The sequence below is a fragment of the Phalaenopsis equestris genome, unplaced genomic scaffold (genome assembly GCF_001263595.1).
Source record: "Phalaenopsis equestris unplaced genomic scaffold, ASM126359v1 Scaffold000203, whole genome shotgun sequence".
In the NCBI taxonomy this organism is placed as follows: domain Eukaryota; kingdom Viridiplantae; phylum Streptophyta; class Magnoliopsida; order Asparagales; family Orchidaceae; genus Phalaenopsis; species Phalaenopsis equestris.
Window position 1 is genome coordinate 2,847,688 of NW_018164645.1, and position 22,006 is coordinate 2,869,693.

The 22,006-nt window shown below is 37.8% G+C and overlaps 1 protein-coding gene across 1 annotated transcript in view; it reads left to right on the top strand.

The window, feature by feature from the left end:
* The first annotated feature begins 85 nt into the window (after positions 1 to 85).
* LOC110022878 (RNA polymerase II C-terminal domain phosphatase-like 1) overlaps positions 86 to 22,006 on the top strand; it is an 82,555-nt gene continuing 60,634 nt past the window's right edge. The window contains exons 1-6 of the mRNA XM_020722010.1: positions 86 to 384; positions 467 to 937; positions 20,092 to 20,302; positions 20,596 to 20,753; positions 20,853 to 20,923; positions 21,056 to 21,161. Of these exons, the coding sequence (XP_020577669.1) occupies positions 109 to 384; positions 467 to 937; positions 20,092 to 20,302; positions 20,596 to 20,753; positions 20,853 to 20,923; positions 21,056 to 21,161 (1,293 nt within the window). The 5' untranslated portion in view covers positions 86 to 108. The remainder of the gene's footprint in view (positions 385 to 466; positions 938 to 20,091; positions 20,303 to 20,595; positions 20,754 to 20,852; positions 20,924 to 21,055; positions 21,162 to 22,006) is intronic.

Consider the following 22,006-nt stretch of genomic DNA (forward strand, 5'->3'; position numbering starts at 1 on the left):
CATTTCAGAAAAAGCAGTTTTTGGTTGGTGCTTTGCACCATAATTCGGGAGCTGGGCTAGGAAATTTAGCGCTTTCTGTCGAATCCGTTCAAACTTACCAATATCCTGATGGCTCGTCAAGGGATCATGTCTGTTACCGTTTTCCATGGCGATGTTTGCCTCGGTGAAGCTGAAGTATTACCCAGTACGAAGAGTCCCAGCTTCCAGTTTCCTAAGAATGAGATACGCATCACCCAAATTTCTCCTCCAAGCGAGCGGTGCCCTCCCCTATCCGTTTTGCAAACAATTTCCCCATTCTCCGTACGGTGCAAGATTCAGGCGAAATCAGCCGCCAACGATTCCCCAATCTCGCGGTTCTACCTATCCTGCCTCCAAGAATTCAAGGTCTGTCCTCTTCCACCCCTTTTCCCTTTTCCCTCATGATTGCTGGCGTACCAGCTGACATCCTACTCCTTAATACACTCAGACCGCATTTATGGTTATTGGAGATGAAGAGCTGCATTTAGTTGCAATGCTGAGCAAGGGCGAGAAGTTCCCTTGTTTCTGGTGCTGTTCAGTCCGGGCTGGCCTGTACAACTCCTGCTTGGGGATGCTCAATCTGCGATGCCTTGCCATCGTATTTGATCTCGATGAAACGCTCATCGTCGCCAACACAATGAAGTCGTTTGAGGACCGAATTGAGGCTTTGTCCCGCAGAATTCATTCTGAGAATGATCCTCTCAAGGTTTCCGGAATGTCTGCAGAGCTCAAGCGTTACATAGAGGACAAAGAAATGTTGAAGCAGTATGCCGAGAGTGATACCGTTTTAGATAATGGGAAGTTGATCGGTGTGCAGAATGAGCAGGTTCCTTTACTGCACGGCGGTCTGGAGCCCATTAAACGGCCTGTCATAAGGCTGCCAGAAAGGAATATTGTGTTGACTCGAGTCAATCCTGAGGTCAGTTTCAATTTATTCGGTTTTCTCCTCTTCTTCAGATTGTTATGCCATATCTTTTTTCATTACCTTGTTATTGTTGCGTTTCATTTCCTTTATTTTAGCAGAGTGGATGCGTTTGTAAATTCAGTTCCATGCGCAAACTTCTGTAAAAGACTTATCTCCAATGTATTCTAGCATATTCTTGAATTTAGGCTATGTTAAATTGACTAATTAGGTCTCTGGACTGATTTCAGTTAAGGATTGAGTTAATATATATATTATATATATATATATTGTTATTGGATTTCTTCAAGGTCATTTCATATCCTCTCAAGGATGGTTTTTAACACTTACTTTCGTGATTTGATCATAGCCTTGCATGGTATCTCATGATCTGTTCGAAAGAAACAGAGAAAGACGTCTGAATAATCTATGCATGCAGTGTTAGTATTGAGAAATCATTTAATTGGTACAAGAGCACTTTTTCTTTTACTTAGGAAAGTGCTCACAAACTCTTTTTTTTTTAATTTACCTATATGAGCTATAGTTTGCCATTCAAAGACTTTGGCAGTTGATGACTATGAAGTTATAACTTGAGTTTAATAATGCTGAACCTAAAATAATAGAGGAAAAATAATTATGGTGCTTCAACTACATTTGATGGATCACCTCTCTAAATAGGAAGTTGATCTAATCAAAATGTGGCTACAAACTGCTAAATCATGGATTTGTAATGGTGATACCTCTAGTTCATGGAAGCCTTCAAACTCTTAAAACTATACTTTTCAAAGTCTTAGGAGCCAACGTATTAGTTATCCGTAAGGTTTTGAAAATTAGATCATATCTTGAACTGGATGAAGCAAATGTTTAAGCCTTAAAAATTCAACTGGAATTTAACTAGGGTTGAACCGTGATGTTGTAATAAATATTTAAATTATATAATTATTACTTAAAAGTAATAATGAATCAAATATATGATAATAGATAAAAAGAATTATTTAATAAATTATAAAATATAGTATAATTTTAAATCCAAACAAGCTCTATTTTTAAATGGCTAGGCATTTTTGTGGCTATAATCGAAATTTAGATAATCCATTTTACTCTTATATTTTCTTCCACCATAAAAATATATGCTGCAAAATTACTTTAAGAATGAAGAAATTCAAGCTGAAATAATTAAGGCCTTGACAGCCAATTGCTCAAATGCATTGCAAGCTATTTTATATATTTTTGTTATTTTTTAGATTTATTTTATATTATTTACATTAACTTTAATATTCAGTTATATAATAAGAAAGAAATTGTGATACCAAACATAATATTTAATATAAAATGAACTGAGTGTTTAATCAATTCGTGGATGGTTCCCCAGTTTAGTGGTCTATTTTTGGGTTCACATTTGCTTGATAGGAAAACAAATGAGTTGAATTAATATATCTGCCAGTTAATCCTAAAATGCAGCATGATCTACTGTGGATTTTGGAAATTTTGTTATAAACTTCATTGTAATGTTTTCTTGTTCTAATCTAGAATAAATAATGATTGCAATAGTTCACTTTGTTTTTAAAGTTTTAAACTTCACAAATTGACAAACCTCGTGCTTAGATGTAACGTGCTGCATCCTTTTTCATTCTTGGTTACCAATATAAAATTTTCTAATGTTCATGCATCTTAATGTGCCTTGGTTGAATGTTACATTTGGAGTGACAAGCTTCATACCTGTGATTAGAATTACTAGTTATCCATTGATGCTACTTATTTCTAACAACCCCTTGATTATCAATAATATTTTCCTTCCTTTTTTTTGAGAGTTTTCAGAGTTTCTTTTATTCTGTCCATTATATACATTCAATATAGTACCCCTATGCTATCATACCTTCCAATCTCTAATTATAAAATTTTATTTCTTTAATTAGTTGAGCTTTTTTTAGCGATCATTCGACTTACAATGCTCATGAATTTTCAATTTAAAGCATCGACTGCACTTTTTTTTCTTATAAGATAATACCTTATATCCAGATCATAATCTTTTAATGAACTCACTCCATCTTCTTTGCTTGAAGTTTGACACTTTTTCATATTTCTCCCATTCTGCGATAAAGCACCTTCAATCCTTTCAATGATGCATTAAGAAAATTTTCTTTTTTATGATTGAATAGTTAATATGGTTGGGGCCAGTTGTCTATTCAATTCTTAAGAATTATTCTCTTATTATTTTGATCATTCAAATTTAATACATTTTCTCCTTAGCTTGGATAATAGTAGAGCTGTCTATGAGAAAATCCGGACATATTCTCAATAATAACTGGCAAAATCTATAAAATTATAAAAATTTGTAACATGCTTTGGTGTAGGAGATTTTATTGTTGCTTTCACCTTCAAAAGATTTACTACGACCCCTTCATAATTTATCATGCATCCAAAAATTACAATGTCTCCTAAGAAATATTCTTTTTTTAAGAGTATTAGATCTATTTGATTTTTTTCTCAACAGTTTTACTTCGATTCTCAGATGCTCAATCCAATCTTCACAACTTTGGGGTATATTAAAATATGATCAATGAATATAATCACAAACTATTGTATATATTTATTGCGTACTAGAAAATTCAACAGCAGAGTGATAATTTAATGACTTAGCGTTGCACAAAAATCAAACACACAAATATATAATAAAAAGGTAGTAGGAGACACCATGATTTTTTACGTAGAAAAATCCTAGAAAGAGAAATAATGGGGCTTAGCCCAATCAAAGTAATCTACTATATGACTGTAAGTATATAGGTCTACTATTCTCCTGAATTAGAGAAGATAAAATTATAATATTGATAATCACAGATGCACAATAGCAGTTCAACTATAATAACCATAATTGGGCTATAACATATATAATCCTTGTCTATAATGACAATAGTTGGCCACAAAGTTGTAGTTAAAAACTGTAATAGTATTTGTTATCCACATATGCCTACCATGGCAGTAGTTGTCCATAACAACTATAGTTGGTGGTTGCATGTGTTAGTTGGCCGCAAGGCCATAGTAGAAAACTATATCAATACTAGTTGGCCACAAAGGCCGTTGTTAGTTGCTACAAAAATCATAGTTGACCATAAAAGTTGTAGTCGTTGGGTGCAATAACATCAGTTGGTCACAAAGACCGTCCTTAAAAATTATAACATTAATTTTTGGCCACATAGGTTGTAATTGGTTGCTACAAAAATAATAGTTGTCCATAAAGGCTATAATCAGTGGCTATAAGAGTGGGAGTTTGCTACAAAGTTCATAGTTGGAAGCTGTTACATTAGTAGTTGGCTACAAGACCATAGTTGATTGCTATAAAGGTAGTATTTGGCCATAAATACTGTAGTCAGTGGCTACAATAACGACAGTTGACCACAAAGATCATAAATGGAAGTTGTAACAGTAGTAATCATCCACAAATGCCATAGTTGGTTATTAGAAAGACAAAAATTGGCCATGAAGCTATAATCAGAGGTCGCAATAGCAACAGTTGGCCTTAGAAGCTGTAATTGAAAGCTTTACCAGTAGTAGTTCTCCACAAAGTTTGTAGTTGGCTGCTGCAAAGACAGTAGTTGGCCATAAAGACTGTAGTCGGTGATTGCAATAACAACAATTGACCACATAGGTAGTAGTTAGAAGCTATAACAGTAATAGTCAGCCAAAAAATCTATAATTGATAATTACGATGGTACTAGTTGGTCATGAAGATTGTAATAATAGTACTTGGTTACAAAGGCCGTATTTTGATTACGACTGTTCCAATAACGATCATCGGTGGTTGGCAGGTACGAAGGCCGTTGTTTACTCGTTGGACCTTTAATTCAGGTGTTTATCACAATGACCATATTCAAACTACGACATTTGTAAGTAGGGATCGCCAGTAGCTGGTGATCGGGTGCGGTGGGTGGTAAGTGCCAGCGATGATGGACGCTTACGGAGTCCATTAGTTATTGCTTGATTTTAAATGCAACTGTTAGGCACAACATCCGTATTCAGACTACAAAGTTTGCAAATAGAGGTCACCAACAAACGGTGACGGTTGACATACGATGGTTAACTGTGGTAGGTGTCTACGAAGATCGGTGTTTATCGCTAGTTCTTCAATACGGTTGGTCATAGAGTTTGTAGTTCGAAACTGTACTAGTAGTTGACCATAATTGTAGCAGTTGGCTGTTAAAAAGATAGTAGTTGACTATAAAAACTGTAGTCGGTGGCTGCAATAGCGTTAGTTGGCCAATGAAGCCGTAATTAAAAGTTGTAATAGTAGTAGTCGGTCACAAAGACTATACTTGATTACTACAAATGTACTAGTTGGCCATGAAGACTATATAGCGATACTTGGTTACAGAAGCCATATTTTGATTATGATGGTTGCAAGCTGTGGTTGCTGGTGGTTGACAGCTATGGAGGATGGTGGTTACTCGCCTGATCTTCAATACAACTGTTAGGCACAACTGTCATATTTGGACTATGATGTTTGCAAGTAAGTGGCACCGATGGTAAGTTTTCGTTGGACTATGATTGCAAGTAAGGGACACCGATGGTAAGTGGCCGTTGGACTATGATGTTGACAGTCGACAATGGTTGATGATGACCAACTGGTAGATGTTGAGGTGCGTTGGTTGATGACTATGGATGCCGGGTTCTCAATACAAGTGTTAGGCACAACAACCGTATTTTGACTATAATTTTTTGAAATAAGGTCTCCAACGGATGGTGATTGACAGTGGTGGGAGCTAATAGTCAGCGGTAGTTGACAGTGGCTGACGGACGGTGGTTGACGGTAGTTGGCGGCTACTGAGACTGTTGGTTATCATCATATCTTCAATACATGTGTTAGGCATATCAACAATATTCAGATTACGAAGTCTGCAAATAGGTCGCCAACGATTGGTCGGGGACAGCGGACGATGAGGGCTCGACAATTATCACCATGTCTTTTCTCTAGAACATGCTATGAAAATTTTCTTTTCCTCCCTCCAAATGAAGTGTAGAGATCCATTTATAGACTTTTTAGAAAACATTTTGGCATTTTGGCAAATAACTTCTCAACCACCCGACCGGACGGTTCGTTTCGGTCTTCTTTGATCATAGATGATTTTGTAATGATTTGAATGCTTTAATTACCTCTAAATTGAGAGATCTTGGGCTCGTTTGATTCCTCTTGTCGAGACACTTGATTTGAATATAACTTTATCAAATTTGGAGTTCATCTGACCTTTCATTTGACAATCCCAAGCCTCAAAATGTGCGCTAATGGCTTGCTCTAGGCTTGATTGGACCTAGATTGAACCAATTGTGATATCACTGGGTCCGTCCTGTAGAGACAGTCAATTTAACTATAAACTTGTTGTAATCGGGGTCTTGGTGATCTTGAATTTGAATTCAGAAGATTCCTTATAAAATATGGATTGAGATTCGTGATAGATGATTAAAATATCTTGGTGACACATCAATGTTATTTATATAATTGAATTATTAAATTTATGTAAGTTGTAGATGCAGCTTTTAAATCAAGATGCATCATTAGAAAATTAAAATGACCATATGAGATTCTAAAAGTTGCTCATCTTATATCTATTTTTGGAACTCTAAGCAGATGATATTTTAATCCTAATCCAATTCTGAAACATAGCAGTACATGCCAACTGATTGAACAATTCTTCAATCTTTACTAATGTATGTTTTATTTATCACTTTTTAATTTATTTATGATTGATATACATTGTCATAAATCTTTCTTTTAAAAAAGTATATGTGCACTCTTTTATTGACTTATCCATCAATTCCTATTATTTATTAGGGAAAAAGTGTCAAAATCGTCCGGACTTTTGTCGGGGTTCATTTTTGTTTCAGAGTTTATAAAAATGTTAGTTTAATCTCAGATTATTTTAATGGAAGGCTAAAATAATCCTCCTTGAGGACTATTTCAGTCCATATTGAAAGAGTCGTACTAATTGACACTTTTCATGTAAGTAGTAAACGGACTATTTTGACATTTTACTCATTTATTATGCATAATTCTATAGGAAAATCTAAAAAATGTTGATGATTCAATCTTTAATTCAATCCCAAAGTCAAATACACTACAATTCAGACATTTCTCAAAAATACATCAGGAAGTTTTGCTATAATTGTTATATATATATATATATATATATATAGATATAATACCTTAACTTCTTTATTTGCTTTCTCAATCTTTTCCAAAAATCACTGCATTACCATTTCTCATTCATTTGTGAATCTTTAATGCATTGAATAAGGAAGACAACATTATTATCACAAGAAAGCTAAAATGGATTTTCATTAGAATAATCAAACTTAACTCTCTTAAAAAAGCTTAACTTTTTCAACATTTGATATTGGCAAAGCGTGCTAGATTCTCAAAATTACATCAGAATTTTTATCATTTTCCTACCTTGGATATCAACATTCATAATACATTTTCTATTTGCATACATGTCATCTCCAGAATATATCGTAAGACCAAACTGACTTATATAGTTCCTAATTTCATTGGATAAACTAGCAAAAAATATTTAGAAGTAAATGATCGTGAAGAATCAGATTTAAATAGAATTGTGCCAAATTGACTTTAAATCAAAAGTCTACGTTAAGTATTTACTTTGATTTCTTGGCTTCTTGCAGTATAGTGGCGAAAATCGTTGGTTTAATTGGTTGATTGTTTTTACAATTTAAAGGTTTTTTCATCCATTCAGACAACTTTTAGTCTTTTTTCAACCGTTGTTTACTCTAAAAAATTTTTCTATATTGAGTTCTTCTTTGATACTTTTGTGGCTAGCTACTATTATATTTTTTCTACAAAATAAATCCATTTTTTGGTGTCCAATTTTTTGAAAACTAGAACACTTTATAGAAACAAAAGATATTGCCCAAAATCCCTCTTTCCGCATTTGATGCAGGAACGAGATGCTACCGATGCGGGATAAAATTCTTGCGAGATCGTCTGTGTGGTCCATGATCATTCGTCCATGTAAATCACAGGCCGAGAGGTCGATCTGTTTGCTTGGGGTTGTTGCTATCGGGTGGGGGCCACTCTTTATCCCAGGCTATTTATATTTGCATTCTATTATGTTGGAGTTAGTTTTTGTGAGTTTTCTGTCGGGACAGCTGCCAACGTCTCCATGTTTTCCCTTCTAGGGCTGTATTCAGGGGTGAGTGATGCTTCAACTGTATCTTATCCCGAGGGTGATTATCTTCAACCTCCCCGTTCGCCGCAACCTTTCTTCTGCAGCCACAATTCTTCCTCCCCGTTGCAACAATCGAACAACCGTTCTGTCTTTCCTACAGTCCAATCGCTTAACCACCTATTTTCCTTCATTCCTGCCTGCTGCCTTGCTGCAAACTCTTCACCTCGCTGCTATCCATTGGAAAGCAGTAAGCATGCTATTCTCCAAGCTCTTTCAACTGCTTATTACCTTCCCACTTGCTGCAATGATACCAGAACTAGTAGGAAGAACAGTAGAACATAAAAGCTAACTTTTATTAATATAAAAATAAGGTTACAACACGACTTAAACAGAAATGAAATACAATAATAGACTAATCTTCGGTTACGGATGTAGGAAGAGGTTTGAAGGCGGTGGTGACGTTGACAGGGTGATAGAGAGAGATGGGGAAGGCCAGATGATTGTTTGGGTAGGTTGGGATGGTGTTTGGTTCGTTGTAGGTAAGTTGGACAATAGGGTTGTGAAAGGAGTAGAGGGGGTGGCGGAGTAATGGAGGGATATGGGGGTGGTTGGCGGCTAGGGGAAAGGGAGGAGAAGGGTCGGGGAGAAGAAGTGGGGGACATGGGAAGGATACAACACTACCTAGAAGCAGGATACAACCAGAGCTCCACTTGTCATCGGATACAACCGTAGCAAGTGGGAAAAAGAACTCCACACAGGAGATTTGAGGACAAGACAATCAGAACTGACTCCGCACAGACAGAAGACAACAATTTATAGCCTCATACTTCTACACAAAAGGAAGGGGGTGGGAAGGTGCGAATAATCCAAAAGAAACTCTTCCCAAAAGAAAACAAGTGTGGTAGATATGCAAAGCGGCTCCCTGGGTCGCGAGAGTTTGCGATCTGTCTCGTGCCTTCGTGCGATATCGTGATCCCATCCCGCCTTCCGCTCTCGCAAAGTGTCGTGGGGTTTCTGGCTCCTCGGGATCGTAGCGCCTCGCTTCGGGGCGCATTTAACGCTCTCACTCAGGCACTGCTTTCAACACCTACGTCAGTCTCCCCTGGTTGGGGAAGCTTTGACCTCGTTTGTTGAAGCTCCAGACTCTTCAAAGTATGGTGTTAACTTGACGACGTTGAATGTGGCTAAAATTTTGTAGTTCACAGGTAGGTCGATCTTATAAGCGTTGTAGTTCGATTTTTGAAGTACTCTGAAAGGTCCATCTGTTCTTGGCTTAAGCTTTCGGAATGATCCTTTAGGAAATCTTTCTTTTTTCAACCGAATCCATACGAGATCCCATCTCTAGAACGTTATTTTCTTTTTAGATTTATTTGTCTATGCTTGATACTTGTAGTTTTGCTTAACTATTTCTTTGCCCACTTCTTCATGGAGCTTCTGAATCTCGTGAACTCGTTCTGCGGCATTTTTGCTGATTTCCAAAAGCAACAGGAGTGACACCAATTCAAGTGGTTGTTGACCTCACTTTTGGTTGAGGTTTAATCTCTCCTCTTTAGTAGCATAGGATCTAACCATATGACTTTCCTGTTGACTATTCCTAGAAAACTAGAAAAGGAACCCCTCACAATTAGAAATTCTAAACTCCTTTTTGCTCAACTTGAAGTTCTTTACATTGGTTATAACCTCTAGTACTTAGTAGGTGGGGTCAATGTAGAGTAGCTTGAGATGAGTTCCCATAGGACTGTTTGACCTTAGGGTTGACCTTGAATATTGGTCTGGAGCTGTTCACTCACTGTTGCCCACTTTCACCTCATTCATAACTCCCAAATCAAATCAAAATTTCCGAACCTTTTCTAAACACTCCGTGACAACCATCTACACCATTCTGGTTAATTGAGCTCGAACTAAGATTTTGACGGGAATCGGATCACGATGCGTTTTTGACCTGCTCGTCGACAAAGTTGCCTAAATAACTTTGGATGTCGAACGCGGTGGAGAGCAGAGCCGAGTGAGCGAGAGATTAAGGCTGAGGCCCGCAGGCTTTAGAGGGGAATAGGGAGAGGGGTATTAGGTAAAGGAAATAATAATAATAATAATAATAATATTATTATTATTATTATTATTATTTCCTTTACCTAATACCCCTCTCCCTATTCCCCCCTAAAGCCTGCGGGCCTCAGCCTTAATCTCTCGCTCACTCGGCTCGTCTCTCGCCCGACCGTAGTGCAGGCTCCCCACTCCTTATCACTGCCGCGGATCCTATCCTCTGCGAGATCTTACCCTCTGCCTCTCTCGAGCCGTCCGCATGGAGCGTTTGCTCCGCTCGTTTCCTCGAGCCGTTTGCGATCTCTCGATCGTTCTTTCTCTTTCTCTCGTCTATGTTAATCATTACTTAGAGTTTTCTAAGGAGAGGTAGATTTCTGAGAGGGAGTGAAAACTCTGCAAAAATTCTTTCTCACCTTCTTCCTTATTTCTTGGTGCTTGGGTTGACTTCCTCTTGCTGTTGGAGAAGAGTTTGAGCTGGGAAGTACTTTTCTGAAATTTTTGTGTTGAATTCTGCTTTAAAGAGGTGCTCCTCCTCTCTTATGTGTCTTGCTTCTTTTCGGTTTCTCGCGGCCAGACTGCTGGGAACAGTTTTCTTTGGACGGTACAGCATGCTAGCCTAATTTATATACTTTGAGATATTCACCATTCAACCATGTGAAAGTAGGATTGCAAGCATGTTCTAGGGGCCAATTATGGTTATTTGTTTGAATCGATAAAAGCAGAGCATGTCATTAGTTGCTTTCTCCTTTTCTGCTTGAAATATTTAGAAGTATTATGAATGTAGCCTTGAAATGAGATTTGCTCCTTTGGAATACATGTTGGAATGCATTGTAAAGCTTTTTGTTACTATCACTCTTGCTTAAAATGAATACTAGAGAGTTCGCTTTACTTTTCATACATGTATGGGGCTCGGTTTAGCTCTTATGGCTTTCCCTTACTTGAAATGCATGCTATCAGAAAATTTATTTAATTTGGAAAGCTCTGTAACATGTTTTGAGGGCTTGGTTTAGCTCCTCGTGAGGCATCTTCCCTGCTCAAATAGAGGCATCTTCCAGGCATCTTCCCTGCTCAAATATCTGTTGGAAATTGTTTCATGCTTGGAATAGTTAGGTTGGTGGCTCAAATATGTTTTCTATGATGTTGTTCTTATTTAAGATGTATATTGAATCCATATCTTGAGGTTTCAAAGGCATGCGGGTTGTTCCTTGGCTTTGGATGACTCAATTTTACCTTATGGTGGCTGGAGTTTTAATTTCTGTTAAGGCTTGGGTTTTAATCTATGCTTGGACCCTGTTTTGACTTTGAATGACTCAGTTTTAGCCTTTACTGGGGCTCGGTTTTGCTTGATCTAGTCTTTGGTTTTTTGCGTAGTTGTGAAGCTTATTTTGGCATGGGATCTGTTTGTTGTTGGCTACTCCAAGTCCAATATATGTGCAGGTTTATCCACAAATGATTTAAAGTTGGTGCAGGGCGTGGTTTTACTTGTTCTTGGCCCTACTCGAGAGTTTGGTTTGGTTTGACTTTGCCTTTTCTGGACCTTACCCGAGAGCTGGTTTGGAGGGTGGGCTCGGTTTTACTTGCTTTGACTCTGTTTTGTGCCCCTTTTCCTACTCCTACCCGAGAGCTTATAGTGGAACTGGCCCGTGCCTTTTCTTAGCCCTACCCGTGAGCTTGTTGGTGGGTTATTTGGAGTTGTTTGGCTCTTTCTTGCTGGACTCAATTAGCTTATATTTTGTTGATGAATCAAATTTGTCATCCAAAACCAGTATGATCATTTTATTCATTCTCTTATGTATATCGAGGGAGCGCGGTAAAATAGCTAATGGTATCTCCTTTGGTTGCCTGGGCTTTGAGCCTTAGTTGTTGGTTCCTTTTGTCGCTTTGGCCGAGAGCCTTAGCGGCTGTTAGTAGTGGTCCTTCCTGTTGGTTGCCTCGGCCGTGAGCTTTGACATCTTCTTCCTTTCCTTTTTGGTGGCCTTGGCCGTGAGCTTTAGCAGCTGCTCCTCGCTGCCCTGAACTGTGAGCCTTAGCAACTCCCATTCTTTCCTTGATCACCTAAACCGTGAGCCTTAGTAGTTGTCTCCCTTGTGGGTTGATTTGGCCGAGAGCCTGAGCTGCTGTTCATCTCTTTTATTGAGCCTGGCCGTGAGCATTTATGTGGTTTTAGCCGGATGATTTCATGCTTATTTGATATAAGGAGCTTTTAATTAAGTATGGAATTAAATGACTTTAATGTTGGCATGATTTTGGAAGTATAAGTAGCTGTTGTCCCTGGGTTACTTTTCTTTTGTTCGAGTTGTGAAGTTTGAAAGACTTTGAAATTTTATTTCGGGAGAGCATATGGTTGATATAAATTGAATCTATAAAGGATATTTCAGGAGTTTGACATTGAAGTTGTGATATCATTTGAGCGCAGGCTTGGGTGTGTGTGGATGGGTAGTCAGTGGTGGAGCCACGTATACATTTATCACATTGACTTGGGCCCGTTTCGATTCGCTCGAGACAAGATTGGGAAGAGATACCTTCCAAATGAGAAAGTGATATCCTTTCGGATTGATTCAAGGATCTTGAGGCCTCCTTTTTCAGGTTCTTTCGTCATGAGTTTTGAGAGCTGATTCATCCTCCGTCTCTTTGATGTTTTAGGTGGATCAGTTCCTCCTCTCTCTCATCTCCATTTTTATTCTTTTTTCCTTGCTTCTTGTTTCGGTTTTCAGTGCTTATGTCCGATACATAAGTGCACATGTATAGTCTTTTGCTATATGTGAAACCATCAAATAAGGTCGCAAGTAGGTCGGTTTTGTTTTGAGGCTTAGGGCAGTGATAACAAAGACATGTACACTTAAAACTAACATCGAATTCGAAGGTGCTACGGCTCGGAGCTCGGAGCTCGGAGCTGGCATTGTGGGCAACACGACTATCTTCAACAACAAAGCCTGTCTTCACCAGCAAAACCAACCATTCCTTAGAATTAAACAACAATCTCTTTAGAAATAAACAACAAGCCTTAGGATTTTGAGGTTATTTCCTAGTGCAACATAAATTCTCAACTTTTCTTTAGGACTTTGTACAGCTCTGCTGTACAATCTAAGCCCTAACTCGTCTTAGGATTCCGAGGTTGTCGTTCGTCATTATTTAAATTCTCACATTTTCGATGGTATTTGTGTGATTATTTCACACGAATGTAAGCCCTAATTAATAAAATTGACAAGATGAAACACTTAAATAATTTCTCCCCGAAACTGAATCCAAACCATATGGTAGACTGGGAAGTCATTGAGGTTCTCCTTCGGATTTGTGGCATCCCCCTAATTCTTTCTCCTTTGGATTCTATAACAAAATGCTCCAAATTTGAGTCATTCCTGTTTCACACATCTTTGTCCGATCTCATTGAAAAGTCATATCTTTTTAACATCTTTGAAGATAATATTTATTGATTTTTATCAAGAGTTTTCTTAGATGACTTCTGTCATTTAAGATGTAATTAACTATATGGGCTTGTCTTTATAAGAAGTTTTTCCGGACCCTGCTTAATATAAACCCTATTTAATTCTTCATATTAAATATGAGAATTTGTCGTTGTCGGCAAATAAAATATGTCGGCAAATAAAATAATTTCGCAGACCAAACAGACGTCATATATTTCTTAGTTTATTTGATTGAGCCTCACTCTCAAGCCTTGTGTTTATCCTTCGGGATGGATACATGGTTTGAGGTACAGTGCTCTTTCATTTAAACTGTGAAAATGTGCGGTCAGTTTGATTTCATATTTTTCTAAACTTAAATCTATATGTAAATTAAACGTCCTTCCGAAGCGGGCGATGACAGTGGTGTAATAGGATTGTGTCCATACATACTGTCAAAGGGAGTTCGTCTAGTAGTTTGGTTGATGGATCGGTTATAGGAGAACTTAGCTTGGGCTAGAATAAGATCCCACTGTTTTTTGTTTTTTCAGGCGAAATACCTTAGGAGATTCCAGAGGCTTCAGTTTACGACCTTTGTTTTGCTGTTTGTCTATGGATGCGCTCCCGAGTTGAATTGGAGTTTGATGCCAAGCTTTCCCCACAGTATCCTCTAGAAGTGGCTCAGGAATTTGACGTCTCTATCAGAGGTGATGGTCTTGAGAATTTCGTGCAACCTTACAATCTCCCTGAAGTATAAATTGGTGATGTGAGAGGCGTCTAGTGTTCGGTGACAATGTACAAAATGGGTCATCTTGGAGAATATGTCAACTACAACCATTACAGAGTCTTTGTTCCTTTGGGTCCTTGGAAGTCGTAACACGAAATCCATGCAGGTGTCCACCCACAGTGCCTCTGGTACTTGAAATGGTGTGTATAATTCTGCGTTCTGAGCTCTTGTATTTGCTAGATGACAAAGCTTTCGTTAGCTGATATATTGCTCTACATCTCTTATTAGTTTTGGCCAAAAAAATGCTCCCTTACATGAACAAGGGTCTTGTAGCCGTCGAAGTGACCTGCAAATCCTCCGTTGTCGCCTTCCCGAACAATGGCCTCCTTTAGTGAACACCGGGTAATGCATAACTGTCTCTTGTGGAACAAGTGTTCATCTGTGCTGTAATATTGCCCTACTGGCCTTTCTTGACTTTGTTCTCAAATATCTTTAAAATCTTCGTTTGTTTCATATAGATCCCTTATGACCTTGTAACCAACTTAAGCTTGCATTGATGTGATCAATGCATGTTGATGATTAAGTGCATCTGCTATGTGGTTCTGGCTTCCATCGTGTTTAGTACAAATGGAAAGGATGCTAGAAATTCTACTCAGGTAGCGTGTCGTCCTTTAGTTTGCTCTAGATGTTGAGGAATTTTAGGGCTTCGTGATTTGTAAATAGTAACTTATTTGTCAATAGGTAATGACTTCAGTGTTCCAGAGCTCTTACGTTGGTGTAGAATTCTTTGTCATAAGTTGAGTATTTTCTCCTGGACTCGTTCAGCTTCTCACTTAAGAAAGCGATGGGGCGTCCTCCTTTGCTTAGCACTGTTCCGATCCCCACGCAGGAGGCCTAAAATTCCACTTCAAAAAGTTTGTTGAAGTCAGGTAATGCTAGCACGGGTGCCTAAGTCACCTTTTCTTTTAGTGTATCAGAATTTTGGAACCACATTGCACCATACTTGTTCATGTAGCTGGTCTCCGATGGAGAAATCAACTAGACATTGCTGATCCACTAGTACTTCATTTCCCTTTTTCAGCCAGGTAAGGGAATATGACTAGGGATGCGTCTGTGCGTCCAATCCCAACTTTTTCACCATGAGTGTGGACACTATGTTCTCGCAGCTCCCACTGTCGATGATAAGGCGGTAGACCTTTCACTTGAAGGTGCACTTGGTGTGAAAATGCTAAGCCTTAACCAAGATTGGTCTTATTCTGGCTAAGTTTGCAGTACTCGTCGAACGACTAACACTTCTCCCTCGTCTCCGTGGAGTTGAAGTTCTTCTTCTGAGCTTTCCTCTGACTCCTCATCGACTTCCTTGATGGAGCTTTGATCTATGAGTATGAAGACTCGACTTGTTGGGTAGTAAGACTCGACTTGTTGGTTGGGTAGTTGGAGGCTATGTGACCGTAGCCGTGACACCTGAAACACTTCATGACCGACTCTATATTAGAGGAACCACCTTTCTCTGGCTTTTTCCTGCTCTTATCTGCCCTATAAGTTCCCCTTCCAATTTTGTTATTTCCCCCCGAGGTTCCTCTATTGGCTGTAGAAGTTGTAGGTGATCTCTTAGCTGAAGATGTTGGTCTAAAGGACAACTATTGTCTGTTTTGCTTCTGTTGTATCTTCACCTTTAAGGCTAGTGTCTGGGTGTCCTCTAACTTCCAGTATTGGAAAAATTCTTGAGTCAATTATGCGCATGCTTCAGGCATCGGCTCAACTTCATTCTTCCCATATAACAAAGATTTCAATTCCCAAAATAATTTACAAAGCTCAGCTATCTGTAGAGATAAGGATATGAGGAATAATAATAAAAAAGTTAAAGTTTAGAAGTCTGATATGCAAATACGTAGAAATTGCCACCGAATTGGATGTTATGTATGTAATAAATCTTCCAACCATGCAAGTCAATTTGGTTGGTGATATAGCATGGTTCTTAAACTTTTTTTTTTTTTTCACAATAATTCAACAATTTTATAGAAGGCTGCAACCATCCCAAATGATCATTGAAGTACAATAAAAATCTAACAATTCGCAGTTAATTGTAGCACCAATGAAACATCTTTATTAAAACAACAACAACAAGAAGATTTTATCCCACGAAGTGGGGTAGGCTACATGAATCCTTTTTCTCCATTGCGTAATCTCAGCCTAGTTTTTTTTATCATTTTGTTGGGCCTCTTCAGTATCTCCGTTCATCTATAATAACCTGATACGCTTTTCATTTCTTTTCATAGCTGTCTTTGCTCCTCTACAGGTTTACTCTCTTTCTACATAATTCTCTTTGTATTAAATACTGGATGAGCACATATGAAAAGATTATGGAAGTTATGAATTTTATTATTTGTTTCACCTCTTTTATTCTTCATATTCTCTGTTTTCTAGAAAGTGTGGTAAACCACTTCATAATGATAGGGCGTGAAGATTCCTGAAGATGAAATGGAGAGAAATTAACATTTGGCAAGATCACTGTAAAAGTTTTATATGAAAAGCAAACTAAATTACCCATGTTTTGAAGGAAGCCAAAATCCACCATTTCTTACACATTTTAGTGAATGAATCTGAAGTCCAGCATTTTTTTATCAATTCATGCACTTCAAGTTGGTTGTAGGTCTTTAGCAACAAAGAAGAGAAGTGGTTTGCTCGGATTGGCAAGACAGCGAGGGAAGAAAAGGTTGTGCGTCTGAATGAGTCTGGTGGTTGCAAGGGAGTTGCACTGGCCATCAGCTCATTGGCTCTGGACATCGGTCCTTGGGAAGGGCCAAAGGGGCGACAAACTCGATGCCGACGTGGTGGGGAAGAACGAGGAAGAGCCGAAAAGGAAGGCCAGCCCGCAAGAGCCAATCGAGGGATGTGGAGCCCCTAGGACAACTGACAGCCTGAAGGGGCAAATTAAAATTATCAGGAGGGGCAAATTAAAATTATCAGGAGGGGCAAAATACTAAAATGCCCCCCCTCCCTCCTCACACACACGCACAGAGGAGAATTCAACCAAAACTGACTCTCCCACACACAGAGGACAACATTTTATAGCCTCCTACTTCTACACAAAGGAAGGGGTGGGAAGACAAGAAGAATCTAGAAAATACTCTTCCTAAAAGAAAACAGGTCTGTCAGATACGTGAACCAGCTCCCTGGATCACGAGAGTTCGCGATCCGCCTCCCGCCTTCGCCTTCCACTCTCGCGAAGTGTCGCGGGGTTTCTGGCCCTGCGGGATTGAAGCGCCCCGCTTCTGAGTGCATTAAGCGCCTGCACTCTGGTGCTGCTTTCATATTGTCTTCTTGAATCTTCACCCATATCCTTCCTTCTTGCTGCCCTCATCTCGGCCTTTCGTGCCACGTCGATATCTACTGCTTGCTTGTTCTTCAGAACCAGGGAAACCTATACTTTAATATTTTCTGTGTGTCTACCATCTCGTCCTCCATCCCGCCACCTTCCAACCCATATCGGCTTCTTCCACCACTGTTGATCCAACCCTACTCGCATGTTTCATGTCATGTGTATTGTTATTTTATAGTTTTAAGTGTCTCTGATTGTAACATCTATTTATTTTTAGTAATAACATTTATTTTTCTTGTTGTTGTTAGTTAACTCCGGTATCATTTGGTATTAGAGCTAGCCTAACTCTAGTTTATCATATGATTTTTAGCATCCCCAATATTAGCACCCCATCCCAGCACCTTCTAAACCCTCACCAATCCCTTCCACCACCCTTGATCCAACCCTTGTTGCATGTTGTGTTGTGTATTGTTATTTCCTAGTTCTAAGTGTCTCGGATTGTAACATTTATTTGCTTTTAGTAATAATATTCATTTTTCTTGCCGTTAGTTAACTTTGGTATCATATATAGTTTAACCCTAGTCCTATCTTAAGATTTCTAGCATCCCCCATATCACCCCCCTCCTCCCATAATTTGTTTTTTCCACCCCACCCTACACCTCATTCCATCTAAAACTCTAACCACGCGAGGAGACAATTGTCGTAATCTTGTCAGGAATCTATCATGGGTGATATAAAATGGCTACTCCACCAAGTGTTACATCGGTTCGATTCCATTGAGGAAAGGACCTGGTGTGGGATCAACGTCGACCGTAACAGTGAAATCTGTGAAAAAGAACAAGAACTGCTGAATCCCTTTCGTAGGAATGATTCCAATGGAGAAGAAGACGCTTCACAATGCTTTAGGGTATAGTATCTGTGGAGGCCTAGAATTGAGGTGCCCGCTCGAGGATATAGAGAGGAGATGCTTGTTAGATGATACGGAGATGAGACACGTTTTAGAGGATACAGAGATGAAGTGTCTGCTAGAAGACACAAAGATGACATGAATATTAGAGGATATAGAGATCCGAGGATAAACGTGGACCTACCAAGCTTCAAGGGGATACTAGATCCAAATGATTGCCTTGAGTGGATGTAGACTGTTGAGCGGATCTTTGTCTGAATACAAGGAGGTGCCTGGTGACAGAAGAGTGAAGCTCGCCTTCATTATGTTGAAGAAGAATGTTTCTTTGCGGTGGGAGAACCTGAAGAGGGAGAGACAGAGAGAGGGACAGGACAAAATCGCTTTTTAGGTGAAGTTGAAGAAGGCGATGCAACGATAATACCAACCACCCACTACCACCAGGATGTTTTCTTGAAGCTTTACTACATACAATAGAAGGAGCTATCAGTGGAAGAGTACACGACAGTGCAAATCATGAAAGATTGATCATGTTATGCATTGTTCACTTTTAAACTCAACTAGCTCAACTGCTTCCAATTAGATCAACCTATAATCCATAGTAATCATACCTAAATTTAATGTATTCCAAAATTTATTTTTAAATTTAGTCTTATTTTCCTCATAATTTTTAAATCAATCTTTGCTATAATATCGATTTTTGTGATGCCCCATTCTGCGCAATTCAAGTCAACCATGTGATGGAGTAGAGATTGTCAATTTGAGTAGAAATATTTCCTACAAAGTCCAATTCTAATTTTTATTTATTAGAATTGACTCAATAGAAAATTATTCTATATATATTGTCTCAAAATATTCATTACACTTCATAATCCTCTAGAAGATCCATCAAAATTCTTAATACAACAGCAGTATAATTTAATCCATCAAAATGTCGTATAAAGTATTTAATGAGTTTCATATATAATTTATACGTATCATAAGTCTTTAATTTACATAATGTATATTCTTGCTTATTTGGTACCTCTTCAATTGTACACTAACGTACTTAACTGAAGGATAAAATTGGGTCCCGTAATTATGGCCCAATTTACTTCTTGCTCTTTCTTAATAAATTTTTGTTATATTTAATGAGCTAAAAGTTTAGTGGGATAAATAATTTTAATAGAAGTTCGAAAATATAAGAATAGAAACAAAAGATGAATGCTGATTTTTTGAATTAATATTGGTATTAATATTCATGCATGTAGTTAGGTCATTACAATTCACTTTAATTAAGCACTTAATAATAAGGATGGCTATTTATAAGGAATAAAATACAGCTATCAAATAGTAAATTATTTATGCAAATTATCAAAAATGATAACCTTACACACTTTGTTATTATTACAGTGATCAGAGCTGCTTTTTAATATCTTTTTGCAGTATTTGCCTTTATTAAGCCTCATCTATAGATGGCATCGACTGATTCCTCTAGTCCTTGAAGCATTAGCATCTTAAAGAGATTGGAACTCAATAGGAAAAGATTGTTGATATTTGATTAGCTCAAGTTTTAGAAACAATTGTGAGAGAATGATAGCAATTGCATTATTTTTCACAGATTCGTGACACTAGTGTGTTCGTAAAGCTACGACCTGCTTGGGAGGATTTGAGGAGCTACTTGACTGCCAAAGGACGGAAACGTTTTGAAGTATTTGTGTGCACAATGGCCGAAAGAGACTATGCTTTAGAGATATGGAGGCTTCTTGACCCGGAATCTAATTTGATCAGCTCAAATCAGCTATTGGATCGGATAGTATGCGTAAAATCTGGCAAGATTTCATCTTTAAGATATGAAATTAAATTTATATAATATATTAAAGAATCATGCTTATGTATCCTTTACCATGCAAAAATTTTCCTTGTCATACTGATTTGTTGCTTTCTTATATATTAAGCTATTTATTTTGCGCATTTTTTTTAAAATTTGAAGCTCTTAAAAATTCTTAATTCATAGCCTAGCAGTTAACACTGCAAAAATTATACATAAATTTTTTTCGAGTTTGATTCTTTGTCCAATGTGTTTGCAGGTTTGTTTGATGATTTTATGTTTAATGCTTTGCAGGCTCAAGGAAATCACTTTGCCATGTTTTTAGAGATGCTAATTGTCATCCAAAAATGGCGATGGTTATTGATGACCGATTGCAGGTTTGGGAGGATAGGGATCAACCTCGAGTTCATGTTGTCCCTGCGTTCACTCCATATTATGCCCCTCAAGCAGAGGTTCTTATCTTTTTTTATTATTACGTTTTATTAATCACATTGATGATTGTTGCGAAATGTTTGCCATGGCTGAGTTTGTGTGCCGTTTAATTTTAACAGATGGCTAATACTGTTCCTGTTCTCTGCGTTGCAAGAAATGTTGCCTGCAATGTACGAGGTGGTTTCTTCAAGTAAGTGGAGAGATATATGTTGCTTTTGCTCCTTTTTTGTCTTATAAGTATTCATTCGAGACATTTAGCCACGTCTATACAGTATTCTTATGAAAACTTCTATAAAATAATGTAACATGGCATTCTTGACAGAGAGTTTGATGAGATTCTATTGAGGAGAGTTTTTGAATTATGCTATGAAAATGAGATACCTGATTTACCTTGTGCTCCAGATGTAGGGGATTACCTGATGTCAGAGGTATGCTCATTGTTTTTCTATTTAGTTCGCTTTTTTTTTCTGTCTGTTTGTTCATTGCATGATCATCTAGAAATATCAGGGTACTGATTTTGTGGTAAATAGTTATAGAGATATTCTTCTTACCGATAGCATTAATGGTACTGAGGTAAAGCGTAAGTTTATTGGGCCTGTAAAATCAGTGTTATATGATCCCATTTTTTTTCTTTATTATGTTAATATTTAAGAAACTAAATGGGTTGGAGAAAAGACTAAAGAGGTTGATAACTTAGGTTTTAAATATTGATATTCTGGTAAGAGTGCACTAGAAATGGGGTACGTGTAATTCAAAGTTTGAAATATAATTTTGTAAAAATTAATAGAGTTGGTAAAAATTTAATTTTGTAAAAATTAATAGAGTTGGAGATAGAATTATTGCCCTTAAGATTATTGTTGATACTAAGATTTTTAATATTATAAGTGCATATGCTCCTCTAGTAGGTTTAGACATAGGTTTTAAGGATAAATTCGGGATTGACTTAGAAGACTTAATATAAATGATACCTCTTGAAGAACAAAATTTTATTGAAGGAGATTTAAATGGTCATGTCGGTACAACGGTAGAAGATTTTAGAAATATTCATGATTGCTGCGGTTTTGGAGTGATCAATGAAGAAGGTAGAACTATATTAAATTTTGTTTGAGCGTATAATTTTGGTGATCAAACTATTAAAAGGTGTGAATGATTTAGATATCTTGGGTCCGTTGTTCAAAGCGATGATAATATAGATGGGGATGTTAATAGTAGAATTCAAGTTGGTTGGTTGAAGTGGAGGAATGCTTCGGGCCTTTTGTGTGATAGAAAAGTA